General features: G+C 27.4%; 2 protein-coding genes across 11 annotated transcripts in view; one reads left to right on the forward strand and one right to left on the reverse strand.

The window, feature by feature from the left end:
- Positions 1–9,294, forward strand: part of LOC113548641 — a 54,380-nt gene extending 45,086 nt beyond the window's left edge. For 8 of the 10 annotated variants that reach the window (XM_026949616.1, XM_026949618.1, XM_026949621.1 and 5 more), the window contains 8 exons: positions 3,435–3,639; positions 3,703–3,840; positions 4,013–4,127; positions 4,225–4,336; positions 4,635–4,757; positions 4,900–5,015; positions 5,097–5,185; positions 7,364–9,294. In XM_026949616.1, coding sequence (XP_026805417.1) covers positions 3,435–3,639; positions 3,703–3,840; positions 4,013–4,127; positions 4,225–4,336; positions 4,635–4,757; positions 4,900–5,015; positions 5,097–5,185; positions 7,364–7,535 — 1,070 coding nt within the window. In that variant the 3' untranslated portion in view covers positions 7,536–9,294. The remainder of the gene's footprint in view (positions 1–3,434; positions 3,640–3,702; positions 3,841–4,012; positions 4,128–4,224; positions 4,337–4,634; positions 4,758–4,899; positions 5,016–5,096; positions 5,186–7,363) is intronic. The other 2 variants (XM_026949624.1, XM_026949625.1) reach the window with 1 other exon arrangement.
- Positions 9,295–10,231: 937 nt separating this feature from the next.
- Positions 10,232–17,363, reverse strand: LOC113548287. The gene is made up of 6 exons (XM_026949093.1): positions 17,079–17,363; positions 16,038–16,208; positions 15,035–15,170; positions 13,227–13,375; positions 12,465–12,692; positions 10,232–10,393 (listed from the first exon to the last, which is right to left on the reverse strand). Exons 1-6 carry the CDS (start codon positions 17,223–17,225, stop codon positions 10,232–10,234), a joined length of 993 nt encoding a protein of 330 aa, XP_026804894.1. The 5' UTR covers positions 17,226–17,363.
- Positions 17,364–19,692: the final 2,329 nt, after the last annotated feature.

Raw genomic sequence — 19,692 nt, forward strand, 5'->3', positions numbered from 1 at the left:
ATACGTTTATGTATTACTATTACTTGCATTAACGGATACAATATTAAAACATACATTTATTATAAATTAAAAATTATATGATACTTTCAAAACACATAATAACCAAAATATTCACTATTTGTATTTGCGTAATTGTAATTAATTTCTTACAACCCTAGTTTTTTTAAAAATTATATTTTTCAAAAAATTTCTAATTATTTTTATTTAGCTACAATGTAAGTAACTATTGCGTTTTACCGCCAATTTGTTAATAAAGTGTGTGATCTACCATATGTTTTTTGTTAAAATATGTATTTTAAATTTAGAAAATGTTATAATGTAAATAGAATTTGATCTTAAGGTGTCCTCGAGATGATTTCAAAGATTCATGTTAACTCATAAAACCAATATATTATCATTATTATAACTTATAACACCTACATTTATTACATAACTCACATATTACATAATTCCTAAATTGCACGCTAAATTTAGAACTCTCTTAAATGCTTGATTAATAAATTAAGACTAAAGTATACAATAATTATATTTAATTTCTTGTGAATTTCGATCTATATTAAATCGATGACCGTTTAATATCGACTATCATATTCATAAACCTTTAGCGATCTTCAATGAGAAGTAGATATTATGTCAATATCAAACTTTATACTAAATTATAAACATCATAGTATAATATACATAATTAGAAAATCGTGTGAAGAATACTTACAATAGATTAAAAATCTATAGTTGTAGGTAGATCGCATAATTTGCCAGTACCAAAATGTGTTGTTATAATTATTTATGACAATTTTATTTATACGTATTTTCGCTGTGTATTATATATTATGTTATTTACAAAACATTGGTCATCAACCATATAAATATACTAATGTACCATCATAAATCACAATGAATTCTATTCACAGAGCAAAAACGTTTTGCTGAAATAAAAAATCACTTCATTTAGCATTGTACAAAAAAAACTTAGACCTCCACCCACTTGAAATGTAGGCGTTTTTTTGGAAATATCATTAGGATTAACTTTTAATAGCAGCACCTATTACCTATTAGCTATTACTGCTGTCAATTTGATGATTGTTAATAAGCTATAATAATAATAATGGTATTTTAGATGTATTTTCATATTAAACGTTATACTTTATAGTTTTAAACATAAGTATTCTGTATACTATTTAAATATACTGTACGGTTATACAGATATGGGTACTTTTTTTCCGCATACAAATGTATTTGAAAAAAAATAGTATGAAATAATATATCTGACGAGTCACAAACCATTTACCTTGAACATAATTTTTTCCACGGTTGATTTCATCTATAATAATTTTCCGTTTCATTAAAAAATTAGATATAATCTATAAAATATACGAACCGTTAACATTCGGACGCTTGTCTGCCTCATGTTTTGTTGATATAATAAGGTCGGAGTAATGACTATCCGAGTTATACATCTGCGCGCTTCACCATATTATGAAATACAATCGAGCATAGTCTAATCGCAGGTATATTTAAACGCGCCTGGTAAATACATATTTAATATTGTTTCCAGATAGAAATACAAGCTCGAGGACATTATAGGTCAAACGGTTTTGTTCCGCCCACGGGAAAAAAACTTCAACCGTATATATACAATATACCATCATATAATACTCCCCCTTCTCATGCTGTTCACTATTGTGACACCAACCCTTTTTTCTGTCTTAAGGTCACGCGTCCAGGCGCCGATATTAAATTAGATTATAGTGCACTTTCAACCCTATCTCCGCTTTGTTTGTGTCTTTAACTCAACCCCTTCGATAATAAAATTAGGTTTTCGAATAAGGTCCCCGGGAAATAAAGAATTGCCTCGTAAAATAAAATAAAAACCTGTAGGTCTACTTTTACGAGCCTCACTCTCACAAACGCGTTGTATTATAAATTACAAGCAACATGTTCAAGCTCGCATATACGTAGTAAATTGTCAATGTCCGTGTAAATAATGGAAAAAGTGTGGTGTTGTTTAATCAGTAGCAGCTGGTTGATCAAAGAAAACGACCGACTGCAGCTCTTAAACGTATAATATACATGCGGGGCTCAAAAAAACAACTTAAAATCAATTTTGTTTCGACATATCAATATTTTTAGAACGACGTCTAAATTTGTTCTCGGTTTTCCATTTTACGAACTCAAAATTGTGAAATATTTTACTCTATCTTCGTGAAGAATGCAACTTTCTTAACTACATTTACTTTTTTTTGTTTGAGAATTTTTCTAAATTTAATCTTTATACACAAGAAGTATCTACTACAATTTTTACTAATAAAAGAAATCTTTCTGATGACAGCTAATTTTATGGATTTCCAATCGAATGTATCGCTTTCAATCTGTTGTATGTAAATTATTAATTCGACAATGGAGAAAGTATCATGATAAGCAATCGCGAACTTGCATAATATTAATTATCCATTTATCCAATTATTCAATACATAGTCATTTTTCCCTCTAATCATAAATTATTTATCGTTAGAAAAAATTGAATAAACCTTAGAAAATGATAAACTTTATAATAAATCTAGTGATGTAATATCACGTCAATCACGATTATAATAAAAATTATTATAACTGATTACCCAATATTTTACATGCTGCCCTCGAACCGACGCAAATCTATTGGCATCTGGCTATTTTGACCAGAAATCGTGTCTATTTTTAATTTTGCTCAGAAATCTTCTGAGAAGCGTTGCAGAAAATATAAGTCAAACAAATAGTTTATTTTCTAGTTGCGTAGCTTTCTCGTAAATGCAAAAAAAAATGAAACATGTTTCGCTAGAGCCTATTGTCAAAAGAAGAGAAACCGATAATTATATTGCCGTTTGGACATGTTTAACGACCCGTGTTACATTGATCTTCCATTCACTGGTAGCACGTGTTCGAATATTCTCTAGACTGAAGGTCTTTTAATAGTATATATCTATATATATAAATATATTCGATGCTGCTGGAAAAAAATACAACAAAACCAACGTATTACTATGAAAAGATGTATATATATATTTTTTTTTACATTATGGTTTTATCGAAACATTGGCATATTTTTGATAGTACAAACTGGCTACCATAAATATTAGGGTTGGCGAGTGAAGGGAAGTAAAGAATGAAAATTACCGCACGCAATTCATTGTGTTCATTGTTGATTTTGTCATCGTTATTTTCATTGTTCAGTATTTCGATCGTTCCCTATGGTATTTGATTCCTAATTTTAACTGACATATATAGAGGGGGACTGTCTGTGCAATAACCGACTTTTCGTTGCAACAAAATATTTGTGCATTATCGGGCTTCATTGAAAATGCAATACTATAGTATGTAAAGAATTACCTATACTATAACACAATTTTAGTTGAACGCTAACGCTATTGTTTTAAATAATACTATAAAAATACTTTTAGATTCACCACACAAATATGCAGAGTCGGAGGTAACACTACAATATCGACGTCCGGTGCGGAACGAAATTAAAGAAGAATGGACAGAAGAAGAATTAGCTAACAAACAAGCAGAAGCTATGAGAAGGATCTACCAAGAAGAAAGACGAAGAAAGTACCTTCAAGAACTTCAAGACATGTCGAATAGGAGACACGCAGACAACTTATTGTTAGTCATATAACGAGACAATAATATCGAAGTAAAATTTAAAAAAAAATCATATTTTTTTAGGCCTTCTCAAAAATCTCCCATCCCGTTAAACCGCTACGACGATTTCGTTGACGAAAGTCCACAGCCGCCAAGAAGTCGTACTCCAGAACCAAAGCTCGTAGCAAGAGCTTTATACAACTTTGTTGGCCAAACGTCCAGGTAATAATACATTATTAATAGTATATATCCCATTACGCTGTTCCTAACCGTGTATAACCGAATATAGATATATTAGTATATTATAGCTCATAAAATTAAAGTAGGTATACATATAAATTTTAATAATACTAGTACCTACCTATTTTATTTATATTTTAATTTCTGTGTATAGAGAACTGTCGTTCCGGAAAGGTGACATCATATTCGTCCGGAAACAGATTGACAAGAATTGGTACGAGGGGGAGCACAACGCTATGGTTGGATTGTTCCCTTTCAACTATGTCGAGGTGCGCATTATATCGTTCAAAAATTCCGTTTTCCGGTCCACAAAGCTCACGCAGCAACCAAAATGCACAAGAGTGTAACATTTTATATTTTTGGCAGGTAATTCCGTACGATGGCATCAGGACAACACCGCACAGACCTTATGAAGGCCAAGCAAGGGCAAAATTCAATTTTGTTGCACAGACCAACATGGAATTATCTTTGGTTAAAGGTAAAAATCAAAATGTGATTAAAAGATTTGCACTTCATAGATATAATTTTATACATTATAATAATAGTAGTAATAATAAAAAAAAAATAATGAATTGCAAGCAAATAACATTTGACAGTGACGGGTAATTAGTGATTACGATGACGTTTAGCGTTCAATGAACGCTGAACACTACAGCAAGTCTCACTTGTTGTATGGACCACTCCTTATTCGATTTGGAATGAATTCGTTAAGACAGACATACGCATTATTTAAAATTATATTATAATGTATCTATATGTATTATTTTCATCTTCAGGAGAACTGGTTGTCCTGACTAGGCGTGTTGACAACAACTGGTACGAAGGCAGAATCGGAAGCAAAAAGGGAATTTTCCCTATATCTTACGTCACAGTCTTAGTGGAACCAGGCGATCACCCAAGTAATTAATATTATTATCATTATTATTTGCGCGTAATATATGCGTTTGCCCATCCAATAATTCCGATACTTATCGGTACCTAAGACGAGTGTACGTCGTATTCTATGTTAATCTTAAACGAATCGGTTCGTTTTGTTTTCAGACTCGTCGACGAGTGAGTCGTTCAAGCCCGTGGCGTCTCCTGCATCGCATTCTCTCATTACCAGTAACCCGCCGAAAACGCAGCACATGTATCAACCGGATAGCTATTCTTCTATGGTATCAAATCGTCTAAACCAAAAAAAAATTGTTATACTTTATGAAGTTAGGGAAACTTATTGTCGATGATATTGATTGTAGCCGACAAGAAGTTCCGGGACTCAAACGAAGAAACAAGCAAATAACATAAATGAAACTCTACACGTTGACGTACATTCAGAACCCATGCCGTAAGTAAACGAATACAGTTTTCATACAATGTAGATGCATGTCAATTAATTCATTTATTTCAACAATAATATCATTATTTGTATATATAAAAAATATATATCATACTCGGTTACTTGTTAGGAACGTTTATTTTTTATTTTTATAAATAATAGCTTAACAGTTATAAAATAACAAATAATATATTATATACCTAATAACCAATTATAGAGATAATTGTTCTGCATGACAATCACTAAAAGAGCTCGCCTCTTATAATAGTTTATAATTATATGGCACGATCAAATAATAGATAAGTAATCATTTTTTTTTTATCATTAAATATTCAAACCAGTCAGAAACAATATTTCATTTTAAATATTTTATTATGCGTTTCTACAGATCCAATCGTGTACTTCAGTCTAAAAACTCTAATGTTATCTACATAATTGTATAGAACTGTAGAAGAAAGTATTTTATTACAATTATGATAAAAATCGTATTTTTCCTTTTCCTTATTGTAAAAAAAATCACAATTATATTGTTATCAGTGAAAATACAAACTCTCGCGTGAGCTGATAAAGATAATCAGTACAATCTATGGTCAAATTGTTATGTGGGTAGGTATACCTACAGTCAATAATTGATCGCATACATTTGGTTGCGTGTCAAATTAGTAATTACTCAAATCAAATTTGTTGCATTTACACGTTGCTCGCACTCATTCGGTCACGGTAAATTAAAAATATAGATAAAGAAATTGAAATTGCTATAAGTAGGTAGTATAATAAATAAATAAAATAATATTCAAGCAGTCAACGATTTGTTTTATTATTTAAGAATATCTACTAAGTAATGTAGATTTAAATATAATAAGTATGTTCGAAAATCCTTATAAAAAATGTCACAAATTTTTATAATACCATACCTTATTATCGCAATCGATAATATAGGATACGACATTCCAAAATACAGGTACACAAATCAGATAATTAGTTATTGTGTTAGCATCTAAAGATCAATCCTATTTTAATTTGTGTCGTAGTATAATGTATAATGTTGTATAATTTTTATTTTTATATGTTAATAAATTATTTTTAAAAGTCAAAAAGAAAAAAATCGACTTTTAACGTAGAAGTTATACGTATTACCATTTTGGACAAAAAAAAATAATTAAAAATTAAATAAAACAATAATTAAGAAATAAGTTAAAATATAAATTTTTAAATAAAACTGTAAAGCATGAGTTCACAGTAAAAATATGCAAGGTTAGGTACGTTGTAAACAAAAAAAAAGTACACAATCATCGTTCATTCTAAATTAATTGTTTAAATGTATAATTTGTTTTATATAATATGTTTGTATATTTAGCAGTGTAGTGCACTATACAGAACACTACGTACTCGTATGTACGGTTATTTAACGACGTAGCACATCTTGTTCATTGGTATAGTAACGTGGTTGAACAAAAATAATGAATACAATATTTTACTTACATTTAATTTAATATATTTTAAGTTGTGGTTTTAGAACACAAATACATAATAAAAATGAACAATCAATTTTTAATACGAAATAAGTAAATTATTTTAACGCTGTAACAAAATCCATGATTTACAAGTGGAATACTAAATAATGTCTGACGAAGTCTTATTTAATTTATTTATACAGCAATCCAAAGCATACTCATAAAATTATGCTACATTTAGGCTTTATCTAATGAAAACAGAGACCGTATGCAAAAATAAAGATGTTTATATTATAACAGTAATTTATCAAATAATATGTGTAATGTGTATTTCATTATTTTATACTGAAATATCTATTTGACACTATCTTTCATACTCATAACTTACAAGTCATAATCTACGTTTACTTCAATAACAGTATTTATATTAATTTAATATATTATTTTGACTACAAAAACAACATCATACTAATTCATAACGATGCATATAGGCTTATTACTATAGCAGCATGTATATTGTATATAAATCATTATAATATTATGTATTATATTGTGACTAATGTGTACATGTGATGGATGTGAATTTTTGACTAATTTGACATTAAATCAAATTTACGAAACCAAATTTATCACAGTGAAAATTTGAATTAACCATTACAATATTTGATTTTAAATTTTTATAATATAATATTATATTACAAAATGAACAATTTATCACTCGAGATGATGACAGTTATAGGGCGTTATACAATTATAAGCCACAGAACAGTGACGAATTGGAACTTAGAGAAGGTGACGTAGTGTTCGTGATGGAAAAATGCGACGACGGATGGTACGTGGGATCGAGTAAACGGACAGGATGCTTCGGCACTTTCCCCGGCAACTATGTCCAACGCAGTATCTGATCTGTTCGCAGAAAAACAAAATAATTTTTCCAAAAAATTAACTTTTCGTCTCCTCATCCTCGTCCTCCTCTTCATGTGTGTCCTCGGATTCTCACTCGTCTCTCTAAGTATAACATAATTTTATATACCAAAGGATTTTGCATTAACTATAAGTTGTTTTTTTTTTTTTTTGATTATAGTTTTAAACGTTCACTGTTAACATATAATACCTATTATATGTAATGTATATTTCGTCTGTAATTAGATATCGTGTTGTTATAATCGAATAACATTATATTATTACTATTATTATTATTATTTATTACTATTACGATTATATAATTATTGTAAATGAAAAAAACACTAGTCAGTCAATATCACTATTAGAGATACCATTTACTCTATTCAATATTCTAATGGTATAGAACACTTTATAATATAATCTATCATACTCTATTGGAGTTAATATTTGTACAATAATCTGATAATATACTATTTTATGATTTTATGTATGTTGAACATACGTCATTTCTGACCGACCGGCGTTACACGTGTGTGTAACCCTTAGCTGTTTTGTTTTTATAAGAATTTTAGCCCCTCTAAACGAACCCGGAATATATCATGATAATATATTGACGTGTCTTGATTTTTTTTTTATTATTATTATTTAATTCGCCTACGGGAGACTGGAAACAAGCTTTAATTCTAAACTTCTGTACTTAAGATTTCCCTCGGGCCTCAGCTATATTAATTTATCGCTGTACTTATACAATACTCATAGGTATATTGCTTATAGAAATTAATACCGTTTAATTTAATAATTTTATATACACGAATAATATCCATTATTATACATCATAATTAAATATATTCACTATTTTACAATCGTATATTATATACAATGATACAATGCTACACGCTCGCATACACGTAGGTACACACACATACACATACGCGTGCGTGTGCACAAACTTGTACAAGACACATTAGGCAGGCATATTGTTGCATTTTTTTTTTATGTTATTTGGGGAAACGTCTAAAATGGCCCCTTGCACACCGATTACCATTTACATCATGGTCCACGGAAGTACATACTACAATTTCATTTGAGGGGCTAAGCCACCTGAAGCCACCTCCCCTCCTCTGCAGAGCACAGTTCGAGCAACACGTACACACACACTTATATACGACATACCTATATATAAATAAAATGAATATACTACTTGTTATAATATAATAATATGTTTATATTTTTCATTTTGTATTCTTGTAAGACCAAATGTTCCTCATTTAATAGGCATAATAATATCATACGGATAGATTGGCGAAACGTTTAACCGTCAGATGTTATGTCGATAAACTATAAACTATATAGTACTCGTTATATATATATACTATTATATTATATAAACTATATTTAAGAACAATTTTTTTTTTGTTCAATAAAGTGACTAAATTTATAATTTATAGGTGTATACAAATTTTTTTGACACTCAATAATAAGATACAACAGAGTAAATATTCGATACATAATAATGCACTATTAAATGTTGTCCAAGAGCATTATTATTTATTTATATACCTGTTTCGTGCAATCTATCCTCAATGTTATATAATGATATATACTATACAGTTATTGTTATTTAATTATAATATACTATGAGGTAAATCGTAAATGTATCTATATATACTATTTTTTCAGTTTGTACACCTACATTTTAGCACATAATATGCTTAATGAATGATGAATAAACTAATATAAAAAATATTGACACATCAATAATGACTGTATTTTCAATTGCATTTATTATTTTATTTTAAGCAATACTATAATATAGGTACAATGAGATAAATTTTCAAATCTCAAATGTTGACTTTTGAATGTGGTATTTCATTTATTTATTAATAAATGAGAGCAGCCACTAGGTACAACACATTTTTGACTTAGTGTATAAGTATATAATATATATATATACTAAAAATATTTACTGTAATGAAACAACAATACTCATAAGTATAATGTAGGTTACATACCTATATACACTTATTTTAATATATATAATTATTGCAATACGTTACAGCAAATATATCGAGTTACATCATCGACTGATGTAGTATTAATCGTTTGTACATTATTATTATTTATCATCGTCGTTATATTTTATACGTATAATTATCAAACATAAGTATCTATTGACCTATAGCAAAATGTAAACATCATGAATTTTATATGATTTTGTGTATCACTAGATAGGAAATTATTTTTATTTTTAATTAATTTAATTTTAGTAGGTACCTAAATATAAAAAAGTAATATGTGAATAAAGACGATTACACGAAACAAATATATTTTATAACAAGTAATAAAAATGAACAACGAAATAATAATAATTCAAAAACGAATTTAATGACTGAGAAAAAGTATAAATTCACATGCCTGAGCATAGGTACACCCATCAATTATATTATACCTACAATATAATTCATTTTTTTTTTTAATTCCTTGTTAATTAAAAAAAAAAAAAAACTAAAGTTTATATAATAATTGATGCATTTTTTTCATTTAAAACTTAAAATTCAAAAATAAAAATGGGAACAAAATTTAAAAGGAAAATTAGTAAAATATAAAATAAATTATAACTATAATAATAATTAATAATAAAAACGGGAACAGCTAAAATAGCTCGTGTACGTAAAGTTTGAACTATTAAGCTATCCTAATCTATTAAGTTTTGAGATCTTGAATGTTCATCATTGTTTGTATTCTCATTTATTGTTTTAGTTTCCACGTTTTCAGGCTGAGACATATAGGTTTCCGAATTTTTTTTCTGTTTTTTCATTTCAGGATGTACTACATTCGATAGGTTGTTGACCACATGCTATAATTACAAGAACATATTGTTTTAGATATATGATCATTGAAAACTAACATCAATATAATATTATTTCTGATCAATATTCTAAAATTATCAAAATTATTCTATGTATAATAATTTATATTATAATCTACTAATCAAAACATGTGAATTATAATTTTGTTGTATTGGGCATTTTGTACTAAAATACATTTCAATCAGAAGCTAACGTTATCTATCAAAGAAAGTATTACTATATTGACTTATGGTCAAGCCCGGATTAAGGGGGGGGGGCATGTCCCCGGGCCAACGTGAGTAAAGGGCCCATCATAATCTTCTCGGCTTAAAATTATATTGAGTGATAATTTGTATTTTTTATAATACCTACAAGAATATTTTTATTTTTATTTTTTTCTTGTTTGAACTAATGGGCGATGGGGCCCGTCACCCGTCGAACGTGTTTAACTTTATAGAAGAAGAAATTAAACAGATAAAATACTTCTCTATAATTATGGACTCTATCCCAGATACAAAAATTGATCAAATGGCTATATAGTACTCAGATATTGTATTTTATCTAAAGTTTATGAGTGATTGTTTAATCTGACACCAGTAACTACTCATAAAGGAGAATTCATTTTTAATATCTTATGTGAATTTCTGAAAAATAATGGACTTGATATAAAAAATTGTCGTGGTAAATCTTATGACAACGCTTCTAACATGAGTGGTATACATGAGGGACTTTAGGCATACGTTAAAAATCAAAACCCTTTATACTTTACTTCATTTTATTTAAAAATATGTATGTTAATAAAAAATAATATGTTTTATCTTCATTAATCGTTATCATACTTAAATAAAAATGTTTAAATGTGTTTTATTATATACTTGTATAATTGTAAAGAATTGTTATGGGGGACCCACAACCATATGTATTGGCACCTGGGCCTCCGAAAGTCTTAATTCGGGCTTACTATGGTGTAACTGTGGAAATTAAATTGATATTTAAATTATTTCTGAAATGTAGGTATTTGAGTTTAAAAAAATACATATTGTAATATTATACACTATCGACATAATTTAAATATAATATTATATATTTACTATTTACTATTTACATATAATACATTCTAGTATTATACATCCATATTGGCCACATTAATACAGAAGTAATACAATATTAGCCAATAGGTATTTAGTGACAGTCATACACTACCTATTATTATTTATTGCATATTGATATTCATATAAGGGTCAGTGAAAACTATAAGTATTCCTATCGCGTAAATGACGATATACCTACCGCATGAACAACGTTATTATGATAGTTTGAATATTATATAACTGAAAAAAAAATCGATAAACTTACAATTTATACATAACATTTTTGTATAATTACCGTTACCTACCCCAGTTTTACTATAAAAAATAAATACATCATTCAAATATGAATAAATTTTAAATAATTAACATTATAGGTACCTTTACTGTTATTTCTTTTAAAGTTAACTGTAATTTTATTCATAAATCAATGAAAAAATAAAAAATCTACAAATGAAACAATATTAAAAATTATTTAATATTAATATTATGAAGGGAATATTATTGTAATTGCAGTCAAAATCCAAAATTATACAATAATGATTGTTGTTTTTACATATTAGTTATAATTTTAATTTATTAATTTCGAAAATTCAATCATTAACTTTAATTCGAATAAAATATTTCAAATTCAAAATAGAATTTATTTTTAAATTTACTAATGCTGAAACCCATATTATTGGGAGATATGATGCATCTTCATCAATATACCAATATACGTATTAACTAAGTACGAAGCAAATTCTTCACATTTTTTATTTTGTGGAGGCATTATTGCAGCTAATGTGAATACATAAACGTTTCCAACTGCATTTGGATTTATGAATACTAATTCAAAAATATAGAATAATATAACATATTTTCTACCGCTAATCATAATGTTGATCCGTGAGAGTTTACCATCGAGAGAGTTTACTATTTTTAAAAATCGGGAGAGTTTTACCTTATATAGTATTACATAATATTATTATTATATATTATTCATACTTACAATTTTTTTTTCGTACACATATCGTATAAACATTTCAATGTAATACTTGGCCATTTGCTCAGTGATTTCTACCATCTTGATAAGTAAAGATGCACCTTCTCTAAGTCGTAAACAGCCCATTTCCACCAACAATAAGCTATTAGCTACCTCAACTGGTGTCACGCCATCGCCGAGTTTCTTCCAGATCTGACAAAACGTCTTTGGCAACAACTTTGGTTCAAAAACAAACTATGAAATTTGGGTTGAGTATGAACAGTTTATAAAAAATATAAAATAATAAATAGTTAGAACTTAAAATAGGCATTTGACATTTAGGTAAACGCTTAGGCAGATAGTAAAATCGCACAAACATTAAATTCTTTGTCTATTGTTTTGCCTAAACATTCGATCATATTAAACTTTTTATTCTAGTGTTTGAAACCGTTCACCTATTACTTATAACTTATAAGACTTTAGCTTAAAAATACAATACAATCCATCGTCTAATATAACTATTCCTCGATTATCAACAATGTTTTTTATTTAATCAATTTTTTACTTCTACTTTTATTAACAGTGTAGTTAATATGTGATATTAATATGAGTTAGTTTCATAATAAATGTATATTCTATAGGTATCTATTATATTTATTTCATTAAATAAGAGTTTGAAACATAATAGGTATAATTAAAATTTTAGAATAATAACCAATGAAACATCTTTCAATGTCGTTATGAAGAAATAGTTTGGTATTGCCTACTACTAACTAATATTTTACTTACTATTTTCGCCAGCAAAATTGATTCTCCATATAAACTGTACATTAGGCTCCCCAAATATTTTGGTTCGGCGTAAGCGTGTTGTTTGATGCGACGAGCAAGCTTCGCGGGTAATTGACATGCTCTTGGGCCCTTTTCACTATTCATAAGCTCTAAAGACATTTATACACTTCAATTAGTATTCGATAAAATAAAAATAAACGTAAGAGATATAAAAATATGTATAGTGTTAGCTTGTATAAATTAACCATTATTTTATTAGGTGCTTGCTACCAGGTCAGATTAAAGAGGAGACAAAATAAGCATTAATTCTATGACGCCAAAATATTTATTTCAAAAATTTAATAAATTTTAAATGACATTTTTTAAACTAATAAAAACAACATAATTGCATCAATTATTTTATTTTTTACACTATTTTACTTGTTATTTTGGCTGTTATATTTCAAAAACAAAGAACTAAAAAAAAATTGCAATATTATAATAAGTAAACTAAAACACATAAACAGAGAGAAATAATCTAAGTAATTACAATAATTTAAAAATCATATAAATCTCGAAATTCCATTATAAAACATTACTATCTACATTTCTACAAGTTATAAATTGTAATATAAACAAGACAGTTTTATAGCCTTATAGGAATATAGGATATTACTCTATTAACATTTAAATAAATTTGTAACCTAATGAGCCTACGTATTTTTAAAAAATATAATAAAGCCTTATAGGCATTAAATGTGAATTTCAAATGTTCTTATTTTCCTATAAATATTTTGGGCATAAACTATTTAGCTAAATCGATCCAAATGTGATCTTTTTGGTTGAATAGTTATAAATAACGTTTGGGCGAGTGTTTATTTTACCAAAAATATAGTTTAGGGGTGAATAAGTTAGAATAGGTTTAGGTATATCCGTATAGACAAATTAATTTATATATTTTATAGTAATATACATTGTACAGTATTAATTTAAATAATAAAATAAAATCATATATAATATACTTACATAATCAATAATTAAAAATAAACATTAATTTTAAAAAGATATTGATACAGTCAATAATTAATAAATAAAATTACTACAAAACATAACTCTATATATATCGCTAATACAAGTAAAAATAATTTTACTGGCTAAAATGGATATTCATTTTTTGATAAAAATTATTACATTCTCGTAAATGACAAATGACTTTATTTTAGAACCTTAATCCGGTTTTAGATAATTAAATATTATTAATATTATTATGAATATATCTTTAGGTTAGGTACGAAATTGGTAAAAAATATTATCTTGCAGTAGACAATGTATACAATATCGACTAGATATTAATTAATTATATAGTATTGTACCTATCCGATTTGCGCCTAGGGCCACATAAAATCAATTTACAACCTTGTTTCACGGTTGTACTAATGTCTTTTAAGCATGAAAAATAAATTCTGTTACATCAATCATTACCGATTTTATATGCTCCAACACGTGCTCTACGATCGATCTACATGGCATATAAACAATACACACATATATGTATATATATAGGTACCTAATACCTATAAGTAAATTATTATTCATATTTTAAACAAAATAGGTATATTTTAATGACTGATGGAATGTATATATCTTAGGCATTACCTTTTCATATAATAAACACTTCAGAATTGTTTTAAAAAGGTATTTTGAATGCCTAACTATAATTTTTAAACATAAAGATTTATATTTTAATTGTTTTTTATCTGTTAATTATATGTATTTACATGCAAACTGCAAAGACAATATTTTACTTAAAATGATTATCAAACATTTACTTATTTTTTGATCAGGATCCAATTCCGGCAAATATTGATTGACATAATACTCTGCTGATGGCAGAAGCTCCGAGTCAACCCAGTTGGTAATCGGTGTTACTATTCCAATCACGTATTCTATACTGTCATCATATATCTGAAATTTGTATTTACAAATATTATAATTTAATAATCAATCACTATTATTTTAATTAATTTTTTTTAACTCTTATTTTTAAATGCAACAAATACATAAATATATGATATATTTAATACCATGTATAATAATGTACATTATTTAAAGAATACATTTTATACTTTTCACTCGCATACAATAATTAATAGGTATTGGTATCGAAAGCCATATTTAGTTACAGTTTCACATCAAGATTAGATTTTATATTAAATCTATAAAATCAGACTTGAAGTATTTTAAGTATGCACAATCTATATTTCATAAATAAATATCTATTATCTATATAAAATTTCAAATTGTATACTTAATTCATAAAAACTTTAACGATTCGTTACACCTATGTTATTTTTAATTATTTTTATAATCAGATGACTATAATGATTAGTAATCACGGATACCTAAGTGGTGGCGTTTTATTTTTAACACAACTTTAATTAACTAAAGTAGGTATAGTATACCACAAGCAAACACTATGAAATATTTACTTTTCATTTAATTTTAATTGTTAACAAAAGCTACTATACCTATTTAAATTTACTTATTAGATATTAGACATGCGTTTTTCAAACAAATTTATTTTTATTAATTACTCAAAGGCACGCGTTGTCATTTTTATCTTGCCATATATTTTTATCGATTTCTTTTGATAATTTATGTAGGTTATACAAAAGTGGTATTATGTAACAATCGATGAATGTGGGTTAAAAATAAAATATAAAAATAATAAAAATCCATGATTTGAAATTGAATTTATCTAAAAATGTAATTAAGAAACACATAGGTTATTGATTAATAAAATAATATATTGAATCGAAATAGGTATAATACTTCTTGTGGCGTTCTAGTCAACACGGGTAATGAAAGTTCGGTTAAGTCCAACGACGAACACAGCAACCGGTCGATGGCCAACAATTGGTCTTTGACGTACGGAAATTTGACAACATTATCCACGCCAATGGTGGCTTTGTTCAAACTCCATTCGACAACAGCGGAGGACTCCTGCAATACGGTAGTCGGATAACACATAACATAAAACCATAGCGATTATATAATTTAAGTATATAATATAGTATGATACATTGATACGACAATTGTCATAATAGCTCTGCACATAATGACTTTTTCAAGGAGCTGCTCAACATGCAAAATCCTTTAATCTTCTAACTTCCCTCTTTAATAAGAATTTTCATCATTCGCCATCGAGAACAATAGCTGAGTATAGAATATGGGAGTATAAAAAGTATTTTTATTTTACAATTCTCAATCCCATATGGATGGAAAATAGTTCTGCTAAAAAATCCAATTTATGTCATAACTCATAAGCTTACTATCTTTTTTAATCTCCAATATATAAAAACTGTATAGAAGACAAAGACACGTAGTGATGATTGGTTTAAATCACTACTATCAGTCTTCACTCATAAATCACCAAAAGTTCGCTTATAAATATGTTAGCTGCAAGAACCGGAGAATGTTCTCCGAATCTCAAAATAAAATTGTGCCGCGAGTCACGACTTGGTATCATACAAAATTGCATAGATAAAAATATCATTAATAATAATAAATTCCTTTTCTCAAGTCTACATGTATAATTTTAAAAACTAACAAAAAAAATTATTATTCCTAAATAATCAGCGATAAAATAAAAATATGAATAAAATGATAATATAATATGTATACGATCTATATATTATTTTGTAACCAAAATGTGGGTTTCAAAAAGATCTCCGTGATTTCTATCGGAACACTCCGGGATTCTCCATAACCACCCTCGAAAATTCACCTAACTGAAAGACGATATTAGATACATACGAGATACGACTAATATCATATTATAATAAAATGTAACCACAGCCGTGTTAAACTCACCTTGAGACTGGCAATGAGCCTCGTGAAGTATTCGCAACCCAAGCCGATCACAGGTATTTCGGTTTTGACACGATCCAGACAAATCAAATCGGACTCCGGCGAATCTAACCGCGAATCTCCACTGTTTATTGTTGCATTGACAGACATATTATTGAATTATTGTTATTACTTTTGTACTTTTAAATTCGATTAAATAAATAATATAGATGTATAAAGTATTATTTGTTATAGACGGTACGATGATTTTATATCGAAGAGGTTAAGGTTTGAGCCAAGCAAGTTTGAGCTTCGTATGTATCTGCGGACGACAAAAAATTACCTACGCACACCGTACTATTGTGGTATTAAATAAATATTCCCGCGGTGATAGTAAGATTAGCTGATGGTAATAAGAAGTATACCTATTATAGTAATATTTTATACCTACTCGAGATAAAATCATACTGCTCAAACAATATATAATGCAATTTTAATAATTATTATAAAATATTATAAATAAACAATTAAAACCCAATAGATATAATTATGGTAATTAATGAATAATTATATTTATATATTGATATATGGGGCGGTAATAGTTATTATAAAATATATAATCAATAATATTTAATGGGTAGGTAAATGACCTACAGCTATTGAGTATATTCGATCACGTAATAGAAACGATAATACGATATTGCAATATGAATAACTTATTTCCATTATATATTGTTACAGACTACAATAATAATATTAATTATAATATTTATTTTTTAAACGTAGTGTTTGCAATGCAACCAATACTAATATAGAAATATTATTGAATTGTTGTATATACGTATAATATGTATGTCATGTAGTCGTGTATGTGTGTGTCTATTTGTATTGCTTATAATCCAGTGGTGTTGTTGGGAGGATTTTTTACTGGAGATAGCAAAAAAAATTATTGAAGACTGCAGGCCAGAGTTAACAGTATATACAATATTATATAATACAATTTACATTTCAATAAATAGGTATTCAAAAAAAAATGTGCCAATGTATCGCCAATATTTTTAAGCTGCTAAAAGAAAAAGTTATATGGGATCTTGTTTGTTAATTTTTAAGTTTTTTTACTGAGTTAAAAATATTTCAACATTTAAAATGCTTATAAACAGCTTTAAATTAGACATTGGTTCTAAAATTTTGAACATTTCATTGTGTACATAGGAAATAATAATTTAAATTATGGTGGAATATTTTCATGACTTTCATAATACTGTTTAAATCAAATTAAAATATCAAAAATAGATTGTTGAGTGGTAATCATTATTTTTCGTGTGCCATGTAGGTATCCACTTTTGTCAAAACTTCAAGCAAAAGTATCCACAGTTATTCGTTTTTAAATCACAAAAAAATATTGTATAAGTTTTTGTCAACAATTGTAAATTACATACATTTTTCTGTTTCCGTGATTTTTTTTTAGTTTTCTTCAATCGTCAAAAAAAGGATTAAAATTTTTCATTTTAAATTTCCATTCCACCCTAAAATATAAACTAAATTTAATCTGCTAAGTACCAGAAATAATATTGAAGCAATTTTACTACTTCAAAAAGTGAAGGTTAACACAAATAAACCAACACATGCCTCAATATCTGCCTAGTAAATCTAGTTCATTTATCGCTCTGCTCTAAACCTAAAACCATCCATGGACTTATAGTAGGTTATAGGTAAATGTGTTTTTTCTCCGGATAACCAACTATATTATAATCCTCGAGACCTCGAACGTGTGTATAGTTAAGTTTAGGTACATCTGAATATTGGAATAATTTAACACTGACAATGTATCTACCATAGTGTTGCTATTTAAAAATACTGAACGAAAAAATATTCATTTCAAGTATACATCTGAATTGAATCAAGTCTTGAGTAATATTTGTAGCTCTGGTCGTAAGTTTTTTTTTAAATACAATCTGTTGGATTCAAATTTAAAAATAATGTATATAGATAGACCAGGCATGAATACAAAAAAAAAATTAGCGGGAGGTTTACAAAATTTAGTAATACAAATTGTGCCGCAATATAATAAAACGATTTTTTCCTCGTTACTCGAAATTATTCGTGGTGGGGGGTTGAACCACACCCTGCTACTTGTATATGTGCCTGAGATATACAATATTCTCATTTCACAATCCATAAATACAAAACAGAATAGATTGATGAATAGTTAACATAAATATATTAATATATTATGTAAAAATCATTATGAGTATTATTATTTAGTATGATTATTATTATTATTATTATTATTATCATCATCATTTTATTTTGAATATTTATTTTAAATTATAAAAATTTTTATAAAATTTAATAATTTTACCTGCCTACCTACATTGGCTAAAGGCTATATTTAATAAATACCTACGTTGTATACATGGGCGGAACTGCGGCTAACTGGACCATGGCCCAGACAAATTGACTCCATATTGTATATATTTGCTAAGAACATATTATTTTAAATGTAATAAAATGAATTATAGGTATAAATGCGAAAAAAATTTGACAAATTAATTGTACATAATAATTATAATTATTATAAATGTAATAGTTTAAATGTTTAAATATATTTAGTATCTGTATTTCACATGTAAAATTT

This window comes from Rhopalosiphum maidis, chromosome 4, assembly GCF_003676215.2.
Source record: "Rhopalosiphum maidis isolate BTI-1 chromosome 4, ASM367621v3, whole genome shotgun sequence".
NCBI lineage: Eukaryota > Metazoa > Arthropoda > Insecta > Hemiptera > Aphididae > Rhopalosiphum > Rhopalosiphum maidis.